This window comes from Phocoena phocoena, chromosome 8 (assembly GCF_963924675.1).
Source record: "Phocoena phocoena chromosome 8, mPhoPho1.1, whole genome shotgun sequence".
Classification (NCBI taxonomy): domain Eukaryota; kingdom Metazoa; phylum Chordata; class Mammalia; order Artiodactyla; family Phocoenidae; genus Phocoena; species Phocoena phocoena.
The window spans coordinates 80,887,371-80,908,025 of record NC_089226.1 but is presented as its reverse complement, the minus strand read 5'-3'; the positions used below and the strand labels follow the sequence as shown (position 1 = coordinate 80,908,025).

Here is a 20,655-nt window from a genome sequence, read left to right as displayed (position 1 = left end):
GATGAAGTTTGAAGCAGGAAAATATTCTGATGCCCCATAGTAACCTATCGCAAGATGTAATAGCTTTTTTATATCTTGCTTAATCCTTACTCTATTTATTCTTGCTTTATCCTAGTGGAGATAACCAATAACTGGTCATGACCCTCTTTATCAAAGCCCATCATTTCACATCTAAGTTTCCTTTTGGATTACATTTGGTCTTCATAGACTTAGCCTCTGTTTTCTAAAGTTTGATTTTAAGAACAACTCATTTTAATTCATTCTTTGGTCTCCTCAAGTTTTCTTCACATTTACCAAGTTCTGGAGCTTATTTACAACACTAAGCCAATTTCTTAGGAATTTCTGCACTCTTTTTATGGCTTGAAATTCTATTTACACTCATGTCTCAAACAGCTAAATAAAAATGATGACACACAGTCAACCAATTCTGTCATTTATTCATGCAACAAATATTGCTTGACTATTACATGGTAGGCACTATACTAGGTTTTTGAAACACAAAGATGAATACAAATAAAAGTTTATGCCTTTCTGAAGTCCACAGTGCAGGAGTGGGGGGAACAAGAAGTAAACAAAGTTGCCCCCCAAAAGTATCTACTTTTATAATAGATGGAAATAAAATATTTTGGAAGCACAGAGGACAGAATTATCTAATGCTAATTTGTGGGGTCAAGGAAAGTTTCACAAAGAAGATGACACCTGAAGGAATAACAGGAAGTTTCAAAGTGTATGGGACTGTAATGTCTGCACCCTCAGTGTTCTATAGCATCCTTGGGTTTACCAGCTTCTTTAGTTTATCCCTGATCCCTGTTAAACATTTCCCTAGACATTCATGATCATGTTTCCTTTTTGTTTCATAGTTTTATGTCATAGCTAGGTAGGATGACAAACATTTCCCTAGGTTTAAACCAGGAGAATTATATAAACTCACCCAGGTTCAGTTGAATATTCTGTAACTATTGCCTGAGTCTTGCTTTGGAAACCAAACCTGAAACCAGATAATTTTCACATGGTTTCAAGTTTCACCATCAACAATTCACATGATACCAGGCTCAATTCATGTATAATATAAACAGGTGTAAAATTTCAGCCACAAGTCACTATAGACATATGTTGGATGGGCCTTGAGCTTGGCTTCACAAAAATTATTTGAGCTTCCAGAGAGAAAGTATTTCCATTTGTCATCATCACAGGTATTCTCCCTTCCAACACATATACCAATAGCCACTGGTCTAATTGTGGAAATAACACTTCCTGATTTGCAAAGTTCAGACAACAGATGACTGTCCTCAAAATGACAGCCTGGTATGTCGAGGCATAACAATGGCCAGCCACAAGTTTGGTGGAAACTAACAAAACGTTTTAGAATAATGGGAGATGATGAAATGGATCTGCAATGAGGACTTAATATGCCATTTTTAAAAACCACTAACATATGAGGAAACTTTCCAACTTACAACAGTGTGGAAAGTAATGCAATAATATGTTTGATTAGAAAGTACTTCAGGATGTATTAACATAAGCACTTAGCAAGTCTCACAAACATACCATTCTGCAGTGAGCATATAGATTTTTTCAAACATCCAGTTCCACTTAAGTTGTGCTCTAGCTGATTGCTCTAAATGCAAGGGCAGTTCTACAAGCTCTTTCATGTACAGTAAATTCAAACCCTTTGATCCCATTTTGTTTTGATTTTTTAAATGGAAATAAACACAAAACACTTATATCTCTGTATTTCTTCATAAGCTGTGCACATTAGCCTGGTTCTGAAAGTATCTTTCCCTTTTGAATCCTTGTAAAACAGTCATTTAACACTATATTCTTTCCCTCTGATTCTCTGGGGATTTTTATTTGCTTTAAATTCAAAGTGCAAAAGACTTCATCAGATAATAAATCAAGAGTTAACCTGGAAAGACTTATGTTTAACTAGTCTCTTTGGCAATGTTTGAGTTCAGCCGTTCTGACATGGGAAGCAACATTTGAGAGCAAGGTAGAGTTAAAAAAAAAAAAAAAAAGCAAGACCCAGAGAAGAAAAGGAAAGGAAAGGAAAGAAAAAGTCTTGTTTCCTTAAATAAAAATAATAGGAAAGCATGGTAAACCTCAGAACTTTTATCAGGACTAAGTACCACAGGTGAGTTTGGGAAAACAGGAAGATAGGTAAACAACAAAAATGAGAAAAGTTTGCAATTGTAAAAGTAAACATAGGTTTATCACCCTTGGACAGAGCCTCATCAGAAAATGCACAAGGAGGCCTGGATCATTCCCAGTGCAATCTAACCATTAGCAGAATGCACACTGAGAAGAGAAGACAGGCTGGAGGTAGCCGGCATCACCCACGCTGGGGCTTACCTGCAGCTTTTTATAAAAATACACATGCCTGGGGAGAGCTTAAAGATGGCGGAAGAGTAAGACGTGGAGATCACCTTCCTCCTCACAAATACATCAGAAATATATCTACATGTGGAATTGCTCCTACAGAACACCTACTGAACACTGGCAGAAGACCTCAGACCTCCCAAAAGGCCTCCCGTACCTGGGTAGGGCAAAAGAAAAAACAGAGACAAAAGAATAGGGACGGTACCTGCACCAGTGGGAAGGACCTGTGAAGGAGGAAAGGTTTCCACACACTCGGAAGCCTCTTCCCGGGCAGACACTGCGGGCTGCGGAGGCAGGAAGCTTTGGAGCGGCGGAGGAGAGCGCAGCAACAGGGCTGCGGAGGGCAAAGAAGAGAGACTCCCGCACAGAGGATCAGTGCCGACCAGTACTCACCAGCCCGAGAGGCTTGTCTGTTCCCCCGCCGCCGGGGGGGGGGGGCTGGGAGCTGAGGCACTGGCTTTGGTCGGAGCACAGGGAGAGGACTGGGGTTGGCGGCGTGAACACAGCCTGAAGGGGGCTAGTGTGCCACGACTAGCCGGAAGGGAGTCCGGGAAAATGTCTGGACCTGCCGAAGAGGCAAGAGATTTTTTCATGCCTGTTTGTTTCCTGGTGCGCGAGGAGAGGGGATTAAGAGCACCACTTAAAGGAGCTCCAGAGATGGGCATGAGCCACGGCGATCAGCGCGGACCCCAGAGACGGGTATGAGACGCTAAGGCCACTGCTGCCACCACCAAGAAGCCTGTGTGCGGGCACAGGTCACTATCCACACCCCCATTCTGGGGAGCCTACACAGCCCACCACTGCCAGGGTCCTGTGATCCAGGGACAACTTCCCTGGGAGAACGCACGGCGTGCCTCAGGCTGGTGAAACGTCACGTGGGCCTCTGCCACTGCAGGCTCGCCCCGGATCCGTACCCCTCCTTCCCCCCGGCCTGAGTGAGCCAGAGCCCCTGAATCAGCTCTCCTTTAACCCTGTCCTGTCTGAGCGAAGAACAGATGCCCACAGGTGACCTACACACAGAAGTGGGTCCACATCCAAACCTGAACCCTGGGAGCTGTGCAAACAAAGAAGAGAAAGGGAAATTTCTTCCAGCAGCCTCAGGAGCACCGGATTAAAGCTGCACAATCAACTTGATGTACCCTGCACCTGTGAAATACCTGAATAGACAAGGAGTCATCCCAAATTGACGAGGTGGACTTTGGGAGCAAAGATATATATTTTCCCCCCTTTTTCTCTTTTTGTGAGGGTGTATGTGTATGTTTCTGTGTGTGATTTTGCCTGTATAGATTTGCTTTTACCACTTGTCCTAGGGTTCTGTCCATCCGTTTTTTTATACATTATTTTCTTAATAATTACTTTTTATTTTAATAACTTTACCTTATTTTATTTTACTTTACTTATTTTATCTTCTTTCTTTCTTTCTTTTTCTCTTTCTTTCTTTTCTTTCCTTTTCTCCCTTTTATTCTGAGCCGTGTGGATGAAAGGCTCTTGGTGCCCCAGCCAGGCATCAATGCTGTGCCTCTGAGATGAGAGAGCCAACTTCAGGACACTGGTCCAAAAGAGACCTCCCAGCTCCATGTAATATCAAACAGCGAAAATCTCCCAGAAAACTCCATCTCAAGACCCAGCTTCACTCAACTACCAGCAAGCTACAGTGCTGGACACCCTATGCCAAACAACTAGTAAGACAGGAACACAACCCCATCCATTAGCAGAGAGGCTGCCTAAAATCATAATAAGGCCACAGACACCCCAAAACACACCACCAGACGTGGACCTGCAAACCAGAAAGACAAGATGCAGCCTCATCCACCAGAACACAGGCACTAGTCCCCTCCACCAGGAAGCCTACACAACCCACTGAATCAACCTTAGCCACTGGGAACAGACAACCAAAACAACAGGAACTATGAACCTGCAGCCTGCAAAAAGGAGACCCTAAACACAGTAAGTTAAGCAAAATGAGAAGACAGAAAAACACACAGCAGATGAAGAAGCAAGGTAAAAATCCACCAGACCTAACAAATGAAGAGGAAATAGGCAGTCTACCTGAAAAAGAATTCAGAATAATGATAGTAAAGATGATCCAAAATCTTGGAAATAGAATAGATTAAATACAAGAAACATTTAACAAGGACCTAGAAGAACTAAAGAGCAAACAAACAATGATGAACAACACAATAAATGAAATTAAAAATTGTCTAGAAGGGATCAATAGCAGAATAACTGAGGCAGAAGAATGTATAAGTGACCTGGAAGATAAAATAGTGGAAATAACTATTGCAGAGCAGAATAAAGAATAAAGAATGAAAAGAACTGAGGACAGTCTCAGAGACCTCTGGGACAACATTAAATGCACCAGGGGTCCCAGAAGAAGAAGAGGAAAAGAAAGGGACTGAGAAAATATTTGAAGAGATTATAGCTGAAAACTTCCCTAATATGGGAAAGGAAATAGTTAATCAAGTACAGGAAGCACAGAGAGTCCCATACATGATAAATCCAAGGAGAAACATGCCAAGACACACATTAATCAAACTTTCAAAGATTAAAAACAAAAAAAAAAACATATTAAAAGCAGCAAGGGAAAAATAACAAATAACACACAAGGGAATCCCCATAAGGTTAACAGTTAATGTTTCAGGAGAAACTCTGCAAGCCAGAAGGGACTGGCAGGACATATTTAAAGTGATGAAGGAGAAAAACCTGCAACCAAGATTACTCTACCCAGCAAGGATCTCATTCAGATTTTATGGAGAAATTAAAACCTTTACAGACAAGCAAAAGCTAAGAGAATTCAGCACCAAGAAACCAGCTTTACAACAAATGCTAAAGGAACTTCTCTAGGCAGGAAACTACAATAACAAACCCAAAACAATTAAGAAAATGAAAATAGGAACATACATATTGATAATTACCTTAAATGTAAATGGAGTAAATCCTTCAACCAAAAGACAAAGACTGGCTGAATGGATACATAAACAAGGCCCGTATATATGCTGTCTACAAGAGACCCACTTCAGACCTAGGGACATATACAGCCTGAAAGTGAGGGGATGGAGAAAGATATTCCACGCAAATGGAAATCAAAAGAAAGCTGGAGTAGCAATTCTCATATCAGACAAAACAGGCTTTAAAATAAAGACTATTACAAGAGACAAAGAGGACATTACAAAATGATCAAGGGAATGATCCAAGAAGAGGATATAACAATTGTAAATATTTATGCACCCAACATAAGAGCACCTTAATACATAAGCAAATACTAAAAGCCATAAAAGGGGAAATCGACATAACACAATCATAGTAGGGGACTTTAACACCCCATTTTCATCAACGGACAGATCATCCAAAATGAAAATAAATAAGGAAACACAGCTTTAAATGATACATTAAATAAGATGGACTTAATTGATATTTATAGGACATTCCATCCAAAAACAACAGAATACCCTTCCTTCTCAAGTGCTCATGGAACATTCTCCAGGATAGATCATATCTTGGGTCACAAACCAAGCCTGGGTAAATTTAAGAAAATTGAAATCGTATCAAGTATCTTTTCTGACCACAATGCTATGAGACTAGATATCAATTACAGGAAAAAATCTGTAAAAAATACAGACACATGGAAGCTAAACAATACACTACTTAAGATCACTGAAGAAATCAAAGGGGAAATAAAAAAAAACCTAGAAACAAATCACAATGAAAACATGACAACCCAAAACCTATGGGATGCAGCAAAAGCAGTTCTAAGAGGGAAGTTTATAGCAATACAATCCTACCTTAAGAAACAAGAAACATCTAAAATGAACAACCTAACTTTACACCTAAAGCAATTAGAGAAAGAAAAAAAAAGAAAACCCAAAATTAGCGAAGGAAAGAAATCATAAAGAGCAGAAATAAATGAAAAAGAAATGAAGTTAATGATAGCAAAGATCAATAAAACTAAAAGCTGGTACTTTGGAAAATAAACAAAATTGATAAACCATTAGTCAGACTCATCAAGAATAAAAGGGAGAAGACTCAAATCAATAGAATTAGAAATGAAAAAGGAGAAGTAAAAACTGACACTGCAGAAAAACAATGGATCATGAGAGATTACTACAAGCAACTCTATGTCAATAAAATGGACAAGCTGAAAGAAATGGACAAATTGTTGGAAATGCAAAACCTTTCGAGACTGAACCAGGAAGAAATAGAAAATATGAACAGACCAATCACAAGCACTGAAATTGAAACTGTGATTAGAAATCTCCCACCAAACAAAAGCCCAGGACCAGATGGCTTCACAGGCGAATTCTATCAAACATGTAGAGAAGAGCTAACACCTATCCTTCTAAAGCTCTTCTACAATATAGCAGAGGGAGGAACACTCCCAAACTCATTCTACGAGGCCACCATCATCCTGATACCAAAACCAGACAAAGATGTCACAAAGAAAGAAAACTACAGGCCAATATCACTGATGAACATAGATGCAAAAATCATCAACAAAGTACCAGCAAACAGAATCCAACAGCACATTAAGAGGATCATACACCATGATCAAGTGGGGTTTATCCCAGGAATGCAAGTATTCTTCAATATACTCAAATCAATCAATGTAATACCCCATATTAACAAATTGAAGGAGGAAAACCATATAATCATCTCAATCGATACAGAAAAAGCTTTCGACAAAATTCAATACCCATTCATGATAAAAACCCTGCAGAAAGTAGGCATAGAGGGAACTTTCCTCAACAAAATAAAGGCCATATATGACAAACCCACAGCCAATATCTTCCTCAATGGTGAAAAGCTGAAGTCATTTCCACTAAGATCAGGAACAAGACAAGGTTGCCCACTCTAACACCTATTATTCAACATAGTTTCGGAAGTTTTAACCACAGCAATCAGAGAAGAAAAAGAAATAAAAGGAATACAAACCAGAAAAGAAGAAGTAAAGCTGTCACTGTTTGCAGATGATATGATACTATACATAGAGAATCCTAAAGATGCTACCAGAAAACTACTAGAGCTAATCAATGAATCTGTTAAAGTAGTAGGACACAAAATTAATGCACAGAAATCTCTGGTATTCCTATACACTAATGATGAAAAATCTGAAAGTGAAATTACAAAACACTCTCATTTACCATTGCAACAAAAAGAATAAAATATCTAGGAATAAACCTACCAAAGGAGACAGAAGAGCTGTATGCAGAAAATTATAAGACACTGATGAAAGACATTAAAGATGATACAAATAGATGGAGAGATATACCATGTTCTTGGATTGGAAGAATCAAAATTGAGAAAATGACTCTACTACCCAAAGCAATCTACAGATTCAATGCAATCCCTCTCAAACTACCACTGGCATTTTTCACAGAACTAGAACAAAAAATTTCACAATTTGTATGGAAACACAAAAGACCCGAATAGCCAAAGCAGTCTTGAGAATGAAAAACGGAGCTAGAGGAATCAGGCTCCCTGTCTTCACACTATACTACAAAGCTACAGTAATGAAGACAATATGGTACTGGCAGAAAAAGAGAAATATAGATCAATGGAATAAGATAGAAAGCCCAGAGATAAACCCACACACATATGGTCACCTTATTTTTGATAAAGGAGGCAAAAATATACAGTGGAGAAAAGACAGCCTCTTCAAAAAGTGGTGCTGGGAAAACTGGACAGCTACATGTAAAAGTATGAAATTAGAACACTCCCTAACACCATACACAAAAATAAACTCAAAATGGATTAAAGACCTAAACGTAAGGCCAGACACTATCAAACTCTTAGCGGAAAACATAGGCAGAACACTCTATAACATAAATCACAGCAAGATCCTTTTTGACCCACCTCCTAGAGAAATGGAAATAAAAACAAAAATAAAAAAATGGGACCTAATGAAACTTAAACGCTTTTGCACAGCAAGGAAACCATAAACAAGACCAAAAGACAACCCTCCGAATGGGAGAAAATATTTGCAAATGAAGCAACTGACAAAGGATTGATCTCCAAAATATACAAGCAGCTCATGCAGCTCAATATCAAAAAAAACAAACAACCCAATCTAAAAATGGGAAGATCTAAATAGACATTTCTCCAAAGAAGATATACAGATTGCTTACAAAGACATGAAAGGATGCTCAACATCACTAATCATTAGAGAAATGCAAATCAAAACTACAATGAGTTATCACCTCACACCAGTCAGAATGGCCATCATCAAAAAGCTACAAACAATAAATCCTGGAGAGGGTGTGGAGAAAAGGGAACCTCTTGCACTGTTGTTGGGAATGTAAATTGGTACAGCCACTATGGAGAATAGTATGGAGGTTCCTTAAAAAACTGAAAATAGAACTACCATATGACCCAGCAATCCCACTACTGGGCATATAGCCTGAGAAAACCATAAGTCAAAAAGAGTCATGTACCACAATGTTCATTGCAGCACTATTTACAATAGCCAGTATATGGAAGCAACCTAAGCGTCCATTGACAGATGAATGGATAAAGAAGATGTGGCACATATATACAATGGAATATTACTCAACCATAAAAAGAAACAAAATTGAGTTATTTGTAGTGAGGTGGTTGGACCTAGAGTCGTCATACAGAGTGAAGTAAGTCAGAAGCAGAATAACAAATACTGTATGCTAACACATATATATGGAATTTAAGGAAAAAAAAAAGGGTCATGAAGAATCTAGGGGCAAGATGGGAATAAAGACACAGACCTACTAGAGAATGTACTTGAGGATATGAGGAGGGGGAAGGGTAACTTGGAAGAAAGTGAGAGAGTGGCATGGACATATATACACTACCAAATGTAAAATAGACAGCTAGTGGGAAATAGCCGCATAGCACAAGGAGATCAGCTCCGTGCTTTGTAACCACTTAGAGGGGTGGGATAGGGAGGGTGGGTTGGAGGGAGACGCAAGAGGGAAGAGTATATGTATATGTATAACTGAATCAGTTTGTTATAAAGCAGAAACTAACACAGCATTTTAAAGCAATTATACTCCAATAAAGGTGTTAAAAAATAAATAAATAAAATTTAAAAAATACACATGCCTGGTCACTAATCTGAAAATCCAATTCTCAATTTTAAAGTGTAGACTGCTCCCAATACTTCTACCACAATAATCTGTATCTTTAAAAAAAAAAAAAAAAACCTAAATACCCATTTATGGTAAAATATCTAAATCTTTGTCCCTAGATGTATTAGTTTCCTAGGTTTACAGTAACAATGTACCACACACTGAGAACCTTGGAAAAACAGAAATTCATTGCTTCACAGTTCTGGGAGTCTAGAAGCCTGAGATGAAATTATAGGTAAGGAAGTATCCTTCTGGAGCCTATGAAGGTGAATCTGTTCCATGACCCCCTCCTGACTTCTGTTGGTTAGCTGGCAGTTGTTGGCATTCCTTGGCTTCTGGCAGCACAAATCCAATCTTCACATGGCATTCTCCCTATGTCTCTCTCTCTGTGTCCAAAGTTCTACTTTGTATAAGGACACAGTCATATTGGAATTGGGCCTACCCTAATAACCTCACCTTAATTTGATCATCTGCAAAGACCCTATTTCCAAATAATGTCACATTCACAGGTACTGGAGGATAGGACTTCATTATCTTTTGTGTGTGTGTGTGTGTGTGTGTGTGTGTGTGGGAGTGGGGGACACAATTCAACCCATAACACTAGTTCCTTTATTCATTCAGTCAACAAGTATTTATGAATCAAAGTCTATGCGCTAGGAACTGTCCTAGGCAATAAATGTGCCAAAATTATCAAGACAGCTTCAAGATAACTGAATTTTCTATAAGGTGTTGATATGAGGATATATTATAAAAATAATAAACACACTGCATTCCTGGGAAGAAGTAGCTTATTCATTTCATTAATTCATTGATAATTTCTATCATGTACAATATTGTGTTAGGAGTCATATATGGAGAGATAAAGTACACACACACACACACACAGAGGATTGTCTATTACTGTGTGATACATGCTAGAAGACAGGAATATGTATTATGGGAAAACAAAGAAGGTACATGTAACTGAAGCAGAAGGAACCAGGAATTGCTTCCAAGAGGAGAGGATACTTGAAATGTGTCTGGAAAGACATGTTGGGTTAAGGGATGAAGAATTAAGGGTGTTCTATGAATAGAGGCATAGAAAAGAACTTATATTGAATATAAAAGCAAGAAGACGGGAAAAAGCATGAAATATTTGGAGAACAGTGAATGAATCCATTTGTGAATGTGGACATGGTGACTTGACAGGAGAAGAGGCCCTGAACATGGAGTCTGACCTTCATCCAGGAGGTAATGGAGTCAGAAGAAGGGAGTGATGTGATTGGATGTGTTTCACGAAGCTCATTTTGAGAAAAGTGTGAATAATGGGATAAAGGAAGGTAAGGCTGGAGGTATGAAGGCTACTGTGATAATCCATAGAAGACAAAAGGAGGACCTGAACTAAATCAGTGGCCACAGGCAGAAAAGATAGGAAGGAAGAGCTTCAGGAGATGTTGAGATCAAATTTACAGTGACTAGTTAAACATCTGAGGAAATTTTCAACTGGGGGAGGCATGAGGGAAAAGGATAAACCTATATCACATATGTTATCAGAGAATTTAAATTTTGTTTCCTACTCATGGATGCTTTGTATACTTGCTCTCTGCCTGAAATGTATTTTCTGTCATTAACAAGAAAGAGCTCATCATTAAAGTTCAGTCCAACATCATGTCTAGAAAGTTCCCCAGTGCATCTCTCCCTATACCATTCTCATATAACTTTTCTGCCCATATTCTTGTGAACTTTGTGTATATATTTCTTGAAACAGTACACTCTTACCCCACATGGTGATTCAATCACTTATAGATACTCAAAAAATGTTGATGGATGAATTTATATGTTTGATATACTTTCCGCCTGGGCCATATAAGTTTGGCAATTTAGACGGTATCCCATTACAATGAATAAATTAATAAAATCTAAACCCTGTATTACTGGAAGAGTTAAGCTACAGTTATCTGAAAAGCTGGATAATTCTAGCTAAATGTAGCATCGCTCACTCTTGTATTTGACAGAAATTAATTAGTGTTATTACTTAGTTAGCATTAATCCTGGAAATAATTATAGCAAGACTTTCGCATCCCAGTCCCTTAGTCTTTATACTGCAGGCTGGAATGCAGGAGTAGGAATACTTTAGTACAAATGCAAGTGGACTGGACACACTCTTTCAAAATATAGCAGTAGCAGCCACAGCACCATTCTCCTTTTTAAATATTTTTCCTAGCACACCATCCACGGGACAGTGGCTCCCAGTGTGCCCCCATGTTTCTACTTTAGTTGGACCTTCACTGTGTTTATGAAGTTAGTTGTTGAAGAAGCTACAACACTCTCCCAGTGGTTAATGCTCGAAGCACAGCCAACCCAGCTTCTTTAAACTTTGGCTCCGAAGGCATTACAGGAATCTATGAATGAAATGAAAATGTTTTGAAATCCTAGTCTCTTTAATAGCCCAAGCAATCATCAGTAAATTGCAGACTTTACAGGTACAATTTTCAGTAAGGGTCAGGGAAATTCATTCATTAGAATTACGGGAGATAAAAATTTAAACGTCTCTGTAATATTTATAGGAAAACTGTCATCAGTATAAAGCGGCCTTAAATCACATTCATTCATTATTAAGCACTCCTCTACATTTCTGAGTGAAGTTTCTAATGGGATGAAATCTCCTCAGCTGCAATAACATCATGACTGTCTATTTATAGCCAAGCTGTCTTTGGTTATGGAAGTGCATTTTTAGGTTGGGTATTAAAGCAGGTTTTCCCTTTGAAGGGAGATATCTAACTTTCAATGACAGTAACCCATTACTTGGTAAATAGGAGAGTTCACTAAAATTGGAAATACCTACTAATTATAATTATGTAACAACTGGCATGCAAGCACAGTACTAAGATTTGTCTGAAGTCCAGTCTTTGAGTTTTATTATGTTTTGTTTCTAAGGGCTATGGTTCCACTTTCTATTTTAAAATGGAAAACAAAACAAAACAAACAAACAAACAAAACCCACAGAAACCAAAAAGATTTCTACCTGTATGAGGAAATCAGTTTGAATGTGTTTCCTCTTTACCATTAAGCACTCTGAAGGTCAAGTAGACAATCCTCTCTTTATATCATTAAAGATCAATTATCACTCTTGATGTAAATTTCCTTCCCACGCACACCTAAGACTCTGACAATAGTAGCCTCTCATAACTGTCACTAATAAATTGAGTACATGCTGTTTAAATACCCAAATCTGAAGACACACAATGTATCTGTTCATTTCCTATTCATGAATGATATCACCTATGTAATTATTTGCTATTCAATTTGCAAATTGTACCTTTTGCTAAGAAAGCCTCAGGGTTCAACCAAATCATTAATTATGATAACTAAAATATTTAAAGCCAGTGACAGGCTAGTGAAACATAAGAAGAACACAGCGGGAGCAGAGTTTAAAAATAGCAATAGGCAGCATTCTTTGCCTGTAATTCTCTGTCCCAATTACACAGATAATTCAGGCATGAGTAAGGATAATTGAGTCGTTCCTCCACTTTGTTCTAAGTTGTAGATCTGGCCAAATATCAGCATCCATCAGGGCTGATTGGGATCTTCTTTTAAATATGCCTAGAAGCTAACAAACGATAAGTGAAAAGAATAATAAAATGTACCCTCAACAAATGGTAGGAAACATTCAATTTTATACAATAGGTGTTTATTCAAGATATAACTTTCTTTCTTAGACCAATTTAGTAAGATTCTGCTAAAACTTTTATCTCATGGAAGAATTTAAGAGCCAGCAGCCCAATTCAAGAAATTCCAAAATGTGTAACTATAAAAGAAGAGAAAGGTAGATTGACTGGCCAGATTATAATGAAAAAAATGGGAACCAGAGGATCTAAACTATAAACTTTGGAGAAACGAGATCAGTAGAAGTTAGACAAAACCCTCATGAGGCTTTTGGAGGTTGTTGATCAATCTGGATCTCATGATTTTATTTCAAATGATCTGATGACTCAAAACAGGAATCCTATGGACCCTCTACAAAAGAAGACATCTATACAACAGTCTGGTCAAGTTGCCTCAAGATAAGGCCCATGATGGGTGAACTGAGGAGGAAAGACTGCAAGTCAAGGAAGATGCAAATAAAATCCCTTTTTTGCATGTAACCTTTTCTGAAAAATAAAATGCGTGGGTAATAAGACCACTTGCCTGTGGTAACTTTTCACCCTTTACACTCGAATGGTTCCTAAAACTAAGTTAACAGGAGTTCTTATAAAACCAACAAAAATGATGTTAAAGTGAGAATTTTTGAAAGGGGATAATCCTTTAACAGGCATTGAGCCTATACTGGGCCTAAGCATGAAAATCTTATATAATCATCGCAAAAACCCTGTGAGGTGGGTCTTATACACGAGGAGCTAGTCAGAGCACTGAGAAGATTTAAATCACAGGATTCCAGAGCCCTCTATGCTTAAAGTAATGGCTTTTATAAAAATTAGTTCTCTTTTTCTATCTAATATCTGACACCAGATTTTTATTGGCAGTTATTCCCCTGGCAAGGGATAACTCAAACATACTATATCAGTAATTAAATCTCAGAACTCAGTATGTCAATGTTCACTGCATTTAACTTTGGTTTTCTACCACAGTCTGCCATCTCCCCATGAGTGCAACCAGGCACACAGGCACTCAGGCCTCCACGCCCACCTTGATTATCCCCTTCTGTGCATGCAGCTGTCAGCACCCCTCACTCATCTTAGCATCCTAGTACATCATCCTAATACTGAGATGCTTTTGTTGGTTTATCATAATTCAGGTCTATAATGTTGTCAGCCTTTTAAAAAGCTCTTTCTCTAGAATGAATCTTCTTCCCTTTTCTTAAGAGATTCTTTATACTCATTGTTCAAGGATCAGCTATCAACTTTTCATAGAGGTTAGTCTCTCACACACTCTGAGGGTTTTGCTGGAGGGTTAGTGGATGAAAGGTGGGGTGTGCATGGGATAGGCCCTGAGGTCCCGTGTTATATAAGAGAGAACCAAGAATCCATGCAGACTGGGGTCTCTGTACCATAACTTTATTAATGCTTTGCCCACAGCAAAGGTTTATAAATTTAAGTAAAATATAAAGTTCCAGGATTATATCTCTATACCAATGTGAATCTACAGACCATTTAATATGCTATCTTCCTCCCATGTCTTACTCTCCATTTGGAATTAGTCCCTCACCTGAAAATTTCCCTATATAAATGTTTCTATGTTAGTGCATTCTGCAGCTTTTTTGTTTTTGGCATTTGAAAATCAAATCATAGCACACTGTAAGTCTGGGAACCATGTGTTTTAGAGAACAAACACTTCTAACTCAGGGTACATCAAGTCACAGCTACAGCTGACCCACAGTACATAATTGTCAAATGTGTTTCACAAAACCCATTATTATTCACTATGTAATGTGTGAGCAGTAAATCCTAAAAAATGTTTTGAGCCACTTGTTTTTTAACTTAATGCTGGGAAAGTTTAGATGGAAATGAACTATTCACTACAGAGATCTTGTGTATTCCAGCCAAGTGTAACTGGGGCCTTTCATTCTTTTCTCATGGTCGTGCTGTTGGTCAAGCTGATTCAGAGTTGGATATCTCTCAGCTCTCTTGGTAGCACTGAAAGAGGTATTTAGTCTCCAGTTACAGAGCTTGGCTCCACCACTGGCAACAGAGATCATTCTACAAAAGGTGCTACCTCTTCCACCTACCAGCTCTTTTAAGTCCCCATCGGGGCTGGCACATTTCACTCTGGCTCTGAAAGTATGTTTAAAGTCTTTAAGTGAGAATCTTTGCAGGTTTCATAGGATGGATCTTAGCTTCCTTGATATACAATGGCTTCCTTGGTGAAGATACAGTCAGAGAACACAGGCAGCAGTGCCTCACAAGAGATACAAAAGGGTTTGGTGACAACTGGAGCCAATCACGTGATAGGCAAACCAGAAAGAGAACTGAGCCTGACACTCAGGCTAGAAGCAAAAGCTTCTGAATAGGCCTGGGAAGGGTGGCAGAGGGTTTATGGCGAACTGTACAGTGACTGGAAATAAGTAAGACAGGTGCACTTGATGGTACGTGCATCAAAAGGCCAATGATCTGGTGTGCCTGAAGAAGTAACAAGAAAGAACGTCTATTTGGAAATATTGCTTGGAAACTGTTTTCATCTACCATGAGTATGAGAAAGTGCCTGAAAAGCTGGCACTGGTTGAAAACTTTTCAAAGAGTTTTGCCAGTTTAGCCAAAATCAATTAGAATTAACAATTTCTCTCAAGGTAAAGCCAAATTGACAAGGGAAATGTAGGAGAATCTAGGCAGAACAAGAATTAATGTATTGAAAACTTTCTCCACACATGTACACACACATAAATATTTATGAGACTTGAGAACTAAAAAGCCAAGTGATATTTTTAAAATAAATATTTTAGGCAAAGAAATAGTCTGTATTCTGATTCAGCTTTTACATCTTTTGAAAACCATCCTATACTTTTCACCACATGATATCAAAATTTCTTCTAAAAGACACCTGTAGCACTGTCCTGTCAATTATAATATTTTTATTCTCCATTTAGACCATTTGTATTTTTCAAAAGAAGTGTTTATGAAGTCTATTATATAAAGATATCCTCCCTAAATACTATATCTATGTTTATTCCTCAAAAATAAAAGATATATTTGAGGAATTTTTTACACTTACAAATTCACATCTCCAAACAAAACCATAGCATATTGAGTCTTCCTTATTACTCTCACTTCAGGTTTATTAGAAAAGCAAAACTACATCAGACAAATGTTAATGCAACTATAACATTTACCATTGTGAAAAGTCGTGTTGACCCTTAATTATTTTCTTCTAGCCTGCTCTTTTCTAGTATATATCCAAAGAAAATCCTCAAAGCCCTCAAGTACACTCTTGAGATGGACGTCACAAAGAACCAGCATTCCCTTTCACAACCCATTCTTTCACATCCAATGAGATAATTTCAATTTTATAATATTGTAATTTCATACTATAGACCTCGTGTGATTTCACCAGTGTTCTGGTTTCTACCTAGGCAAAGTACAGAAATATATTGAAATCAGAGAAAAAGTAAATAAATAATAAATGTGAAGATAGCTACCCCAAGAGTCATGAGGATTAAATAGGATTACCTACGAAAACACCTTCCACGATGTTAAGTATATTGAAGGTATTCCATAATTTCCCTCCCCATTATTTGCTTTTAACAATGTTCTCTATATGTTTATTACCAGAGGCAGCACACCCTAGTGACTAAGAATATTCACTTTGAAATCAGAGAAATCATATCAAACCTTGATTCTGCCAGGTGACATTGGACAAGCACTTAATCTCTTTGAGGCTAACCTTTATTTTTCTTGTCTATGAAACGGGATAATGCTTACTGCCCAGAGTTTTAGTGATTATTGAATGGAATAACACACTTAAAGTCCCTAACCCAGGCACTTGCCCATGGTAGATGCTCAATAAATTGTACCTATTATTTTTATCTTCATTTTTACCCCTAATGCCCCTGAGATCATTATCTGCATTTTATACCTAAGGAAACTAAGGGGAAAGAAGTTAAGGGACTCCCCAGTTGCTAGAAAGAGGATGAGGAAGACAAGAACAAGCATCTTTTGACCTCTAGCTAAGCCACCCCTTTCCCAAAGGAGGGATGCAATCATGGTGGTCAAGGTACGTAGACATCATCTGGACCACAATCTCTATTCCTGGAAAAACCAAGGGACTCCAGGACAGTAAAAAAAAGAGCCTGAACTGCATTTAACACACTAAGTTCAATAAGTGAAAGCCCACTACTCATTTAATGAATGGATTTCAGCAAGGTACATATTGAAGGGGAAAATTCACTATAACTTTTAGTCCACTGTGTATTTAGACTTGAGGAAGAGCCATGTTGACTCCTTTAGACAAACTTTACAGTCAGCTAATGGAATACCCTCCTCAATGTCATTCAGGTTGATTGCTTGATATTATGGTGCTGAATATTTAGATTTTCTATAATTTTTCTCTTGGTGTGCTTTTTTCAGAGTTTCTTATTTAGTTCTCACCCCAACTAATGTGGATATGAGAAGCTGTATCTGAATTATTTCCAGTACAGCCTAAAGGTGGACAAGCAAATGCCATTCCTTAGGCTTCTACTATGAGCTGATCCCATGCTTGGCTTAATTATAATCACATCCATTTTAATGAAGTAGCATATGTAAAACACTGATTTTCACATCATTTCAAATTTGGTATTAGCTGTGAGTTCACTGAGTAGGCAGATAGTAAATTTCCCCAATGAAGATGTCAAATAACAAATTATATAATGGCAAGATCCAAGTATCTATTGATTCAACAAAACTACCCAAGCATATCTACACATCATTCTTTAACACAACCTTATCCCTTTTTATCACAAGCTCGTAAATTATCTTAGCATGCACCAGGGTCAAGTAAATCACTTTTCTAATGGTTGGTTTCAAAAAACTATCAAGAACACAGACTGAAGTTAAGATATATGTATCCATTCCTACTAAGTTACACCACAAGTATTTAACTCCCAAGAGTAGATTTAATCAAGCATGCTTGGCTATTTTTAATCCCAGACTGATAATTATTTTAAATTGTGTTCATTTCATGCTACCAATAGATTTTTTTTCTGTCTTTCCAAAGCAGTGAACACCCTGGACTAGCTCTGCCACAACTTACCTGGACGACATTGAGAAAGTCCTATCATTGCTCGAAATGATACCTATCATTGAGGAAACCTCAGTTTCGTCATCTCTAAAAGGAAGACATTAAACAAGATGACCTTTAAAGACATTTTCCAGCTCTAATGCTCTTGGATTTTGCCTCTATTGAGGAAGCCAAGAATAAAATATGGAGGTTACTGGGAACTCTAAATCTACTTTTGGCTCTCTATATCCTCTTAAGGTCTAAGTACAGTTTCTCCAAGGCTTTATAGACATGCTTCATAGGCTCGTTGAATCAAAAAATTTCTCTTTTGTGTAATATGATATAGAACACATAAACAAAGCAGTGCTTTGAGTAGCATTGATGAGAAGGATAGGTTTGGGGGTCAGATAACCTGAGATCAGAGTCCAGGCTCTGTCTTTCAGTTGGTCTATGATCTTGGGTGAGTCAATATCTCTAAACATCAAGTTCCTTATATGGGGCTAAAAATATAATTTACTTTATGGTTTAAGTCTTAAATGAGAAATTGGGCATAGAGTTCTTAATATGGTTCCTGGAACAAGAACTTAATTCAGAATTTTCTTCATTTAAAAAAAAATTTAATACCTTTTCTTGTTAAAAAGAGGATTTTTTTCCAAGTCTTTTTCAATCAAACTAGTGAACACATTCCTTTCCAATTGGAAGCCCCCACAATGTATCTCCAAAAGTAAAGTGTTCTGGTTTCTCCCATGTTACGCTTTTATGCGGAGGCTTGTAATACAGAAGATGTTGGGGGAGGACTCAGCTTCAGAAATGGTTCTAAACATGGTAGAGAACTGTCCCATAGACCCTTGAATTTAGGGTAGAACAAGAAGTTATTTGAGCTAATTATGGCTTGGAAAACCTTCCCCCATTTCACAAAGACTTAACATACATCCAGCAGATATTTAATGAGCTCTTACTCTGTGACAGCAATCCTGGGTCCTGCCCTCATAAAACATATATTCTAGTATGTAATTAAGAGAATTCAGAGGAGTACGATGCATGTACCAAGGTGAAGTTCACTGTAATAGGAAAGTGCATGGAAGGGACACCCATTCCCAACTTCATGGATCAGGTAAAGGCTCATGGAGACCTAAAGAATGCATAGGAGTAGTCAAGGAAGTAGAGAAGGATTGTTCCTGGGAGGATAATTAATGTATCCCCTATTTTTACTGTCCCATATTCCCATTTTTGAAAGAACTAAAGTCAAAAAATTTCATTTGATTATCTAAACAAATGATTGTCCATTCATGTATTTAACATATATTTTATCAAGAATGTCCTACATTCCAGACTCTGTACTCAGTGAACAGAGCAAAACAGTAGTGAATAAAGTAACAAATGTCTTGTTCTCTTCAAGCTTAATTTCTAAAGCAGGAGTCAGACAAAGCTTAGGGACTAGACCAGATAGAGTCTAGAAGACAGAGACATATGTTAATTGAATAATAAACAAATAATAATATAAGTTAAAAAAAACTACATGGGAGATAGGCACTTAGGACAATGACTGCACACGGTAGGGTAGAAATGACAAAGTGAGAAGATTCACAGAAGACATTGCTAAGGAAGGTAAAAATTAACTTTGCCTATTTTGTCAGAATTATGGGATCACAAAGACACAGAATACAGGGACCAAATCTCTGAATCAAATGGCTCTCTCTTCCCTCTCTCTCTCTTTCTCTGAAGATATAACTATATATATGTTATAGACTGAAATGTGTCCCCTCGAAATTCATATGTTGAATTGTATTGTGATTGTATTTGGAGATAGAGCTTTTCAGAAGATAGTAAATAAGTTAAATGAGGTTGTAAGGGTATAATCTTAATTCAATAGAACTGGTGTCCTTATAAAAAGAGGAAAAGACACAAGAGCTTGTTCTCTCTCTCTCTTTCTTTCTCTCTCTCTGTGCACATACAGAGGAAAGGCCCTGTAAGGATGCAGTGAGAAGGTGATTGTCTGCAAGACAGGAAGAGAGACCTAACCAGAAACCAACCTTGATGGTACCTGGGTCTTGGACTCCAGCCTCCAGAACTGTGAGAAGATCAATTTCGATTATTTTAACCACCCAGTGTGTGTATTTTGTTATGGTAGCCCCAGCTGACTAAAACACTGTGTATGTATCTATCTGGATATATAATTTGTCTCCTATTCCCCATGCCTTTGCTTGACTTCTCCTGTTGGCTGCTTTAATGGGCTGGTCTGCTTTGGGTCGACTGATGACCTGCTCTTCCATTAATGTGAGTAACAACCTGTTCCCAGCCCAGACTGTGGCCAAAGCAGCCACCAGCAGCTGCAGGAAGTTGTCTTCAAATTGAAGTCATCTGAGCCTCTGTTTACTTACTACCTGAGGGTGCGTAAAGGGAAAAGGGGAAAAACGAAAATAGGCGAGGAAGAACACCATGTCCTGTGTCCAGGTCAAAGTGTGGACACCAAAGGATTGTTAGCGGAATTATTTTCTGAAGTCAGCACGTTCTCTCT

General features: G+C 38.0%; 1 protein-coding gene across 1 annotated transcript in view; it reads right to left on the bottom strand.

Moving 5' to 3' along the window:
- The window catches only part of LOC136126984 (hypoxia-inducible factor 1-alpha inhibitor-like), a 32,775-nt gene extending 14,577 nt beyond the window's left edge, over positions 1-18,198 (bottom strand). Inside the window, 2 exon segments of the mRNA XM_065882420.1 lie at positions 2,582-2,710; positions 18,171-18,198. Coding sequence (XP_065738492.1) covers positions 2,582-2,710; positions 18,171-18,198 — 157 coding nt within the window.
- Between the last annotated feature and the right edge of the window lie 2,457 nt (positions 18,199-20,655).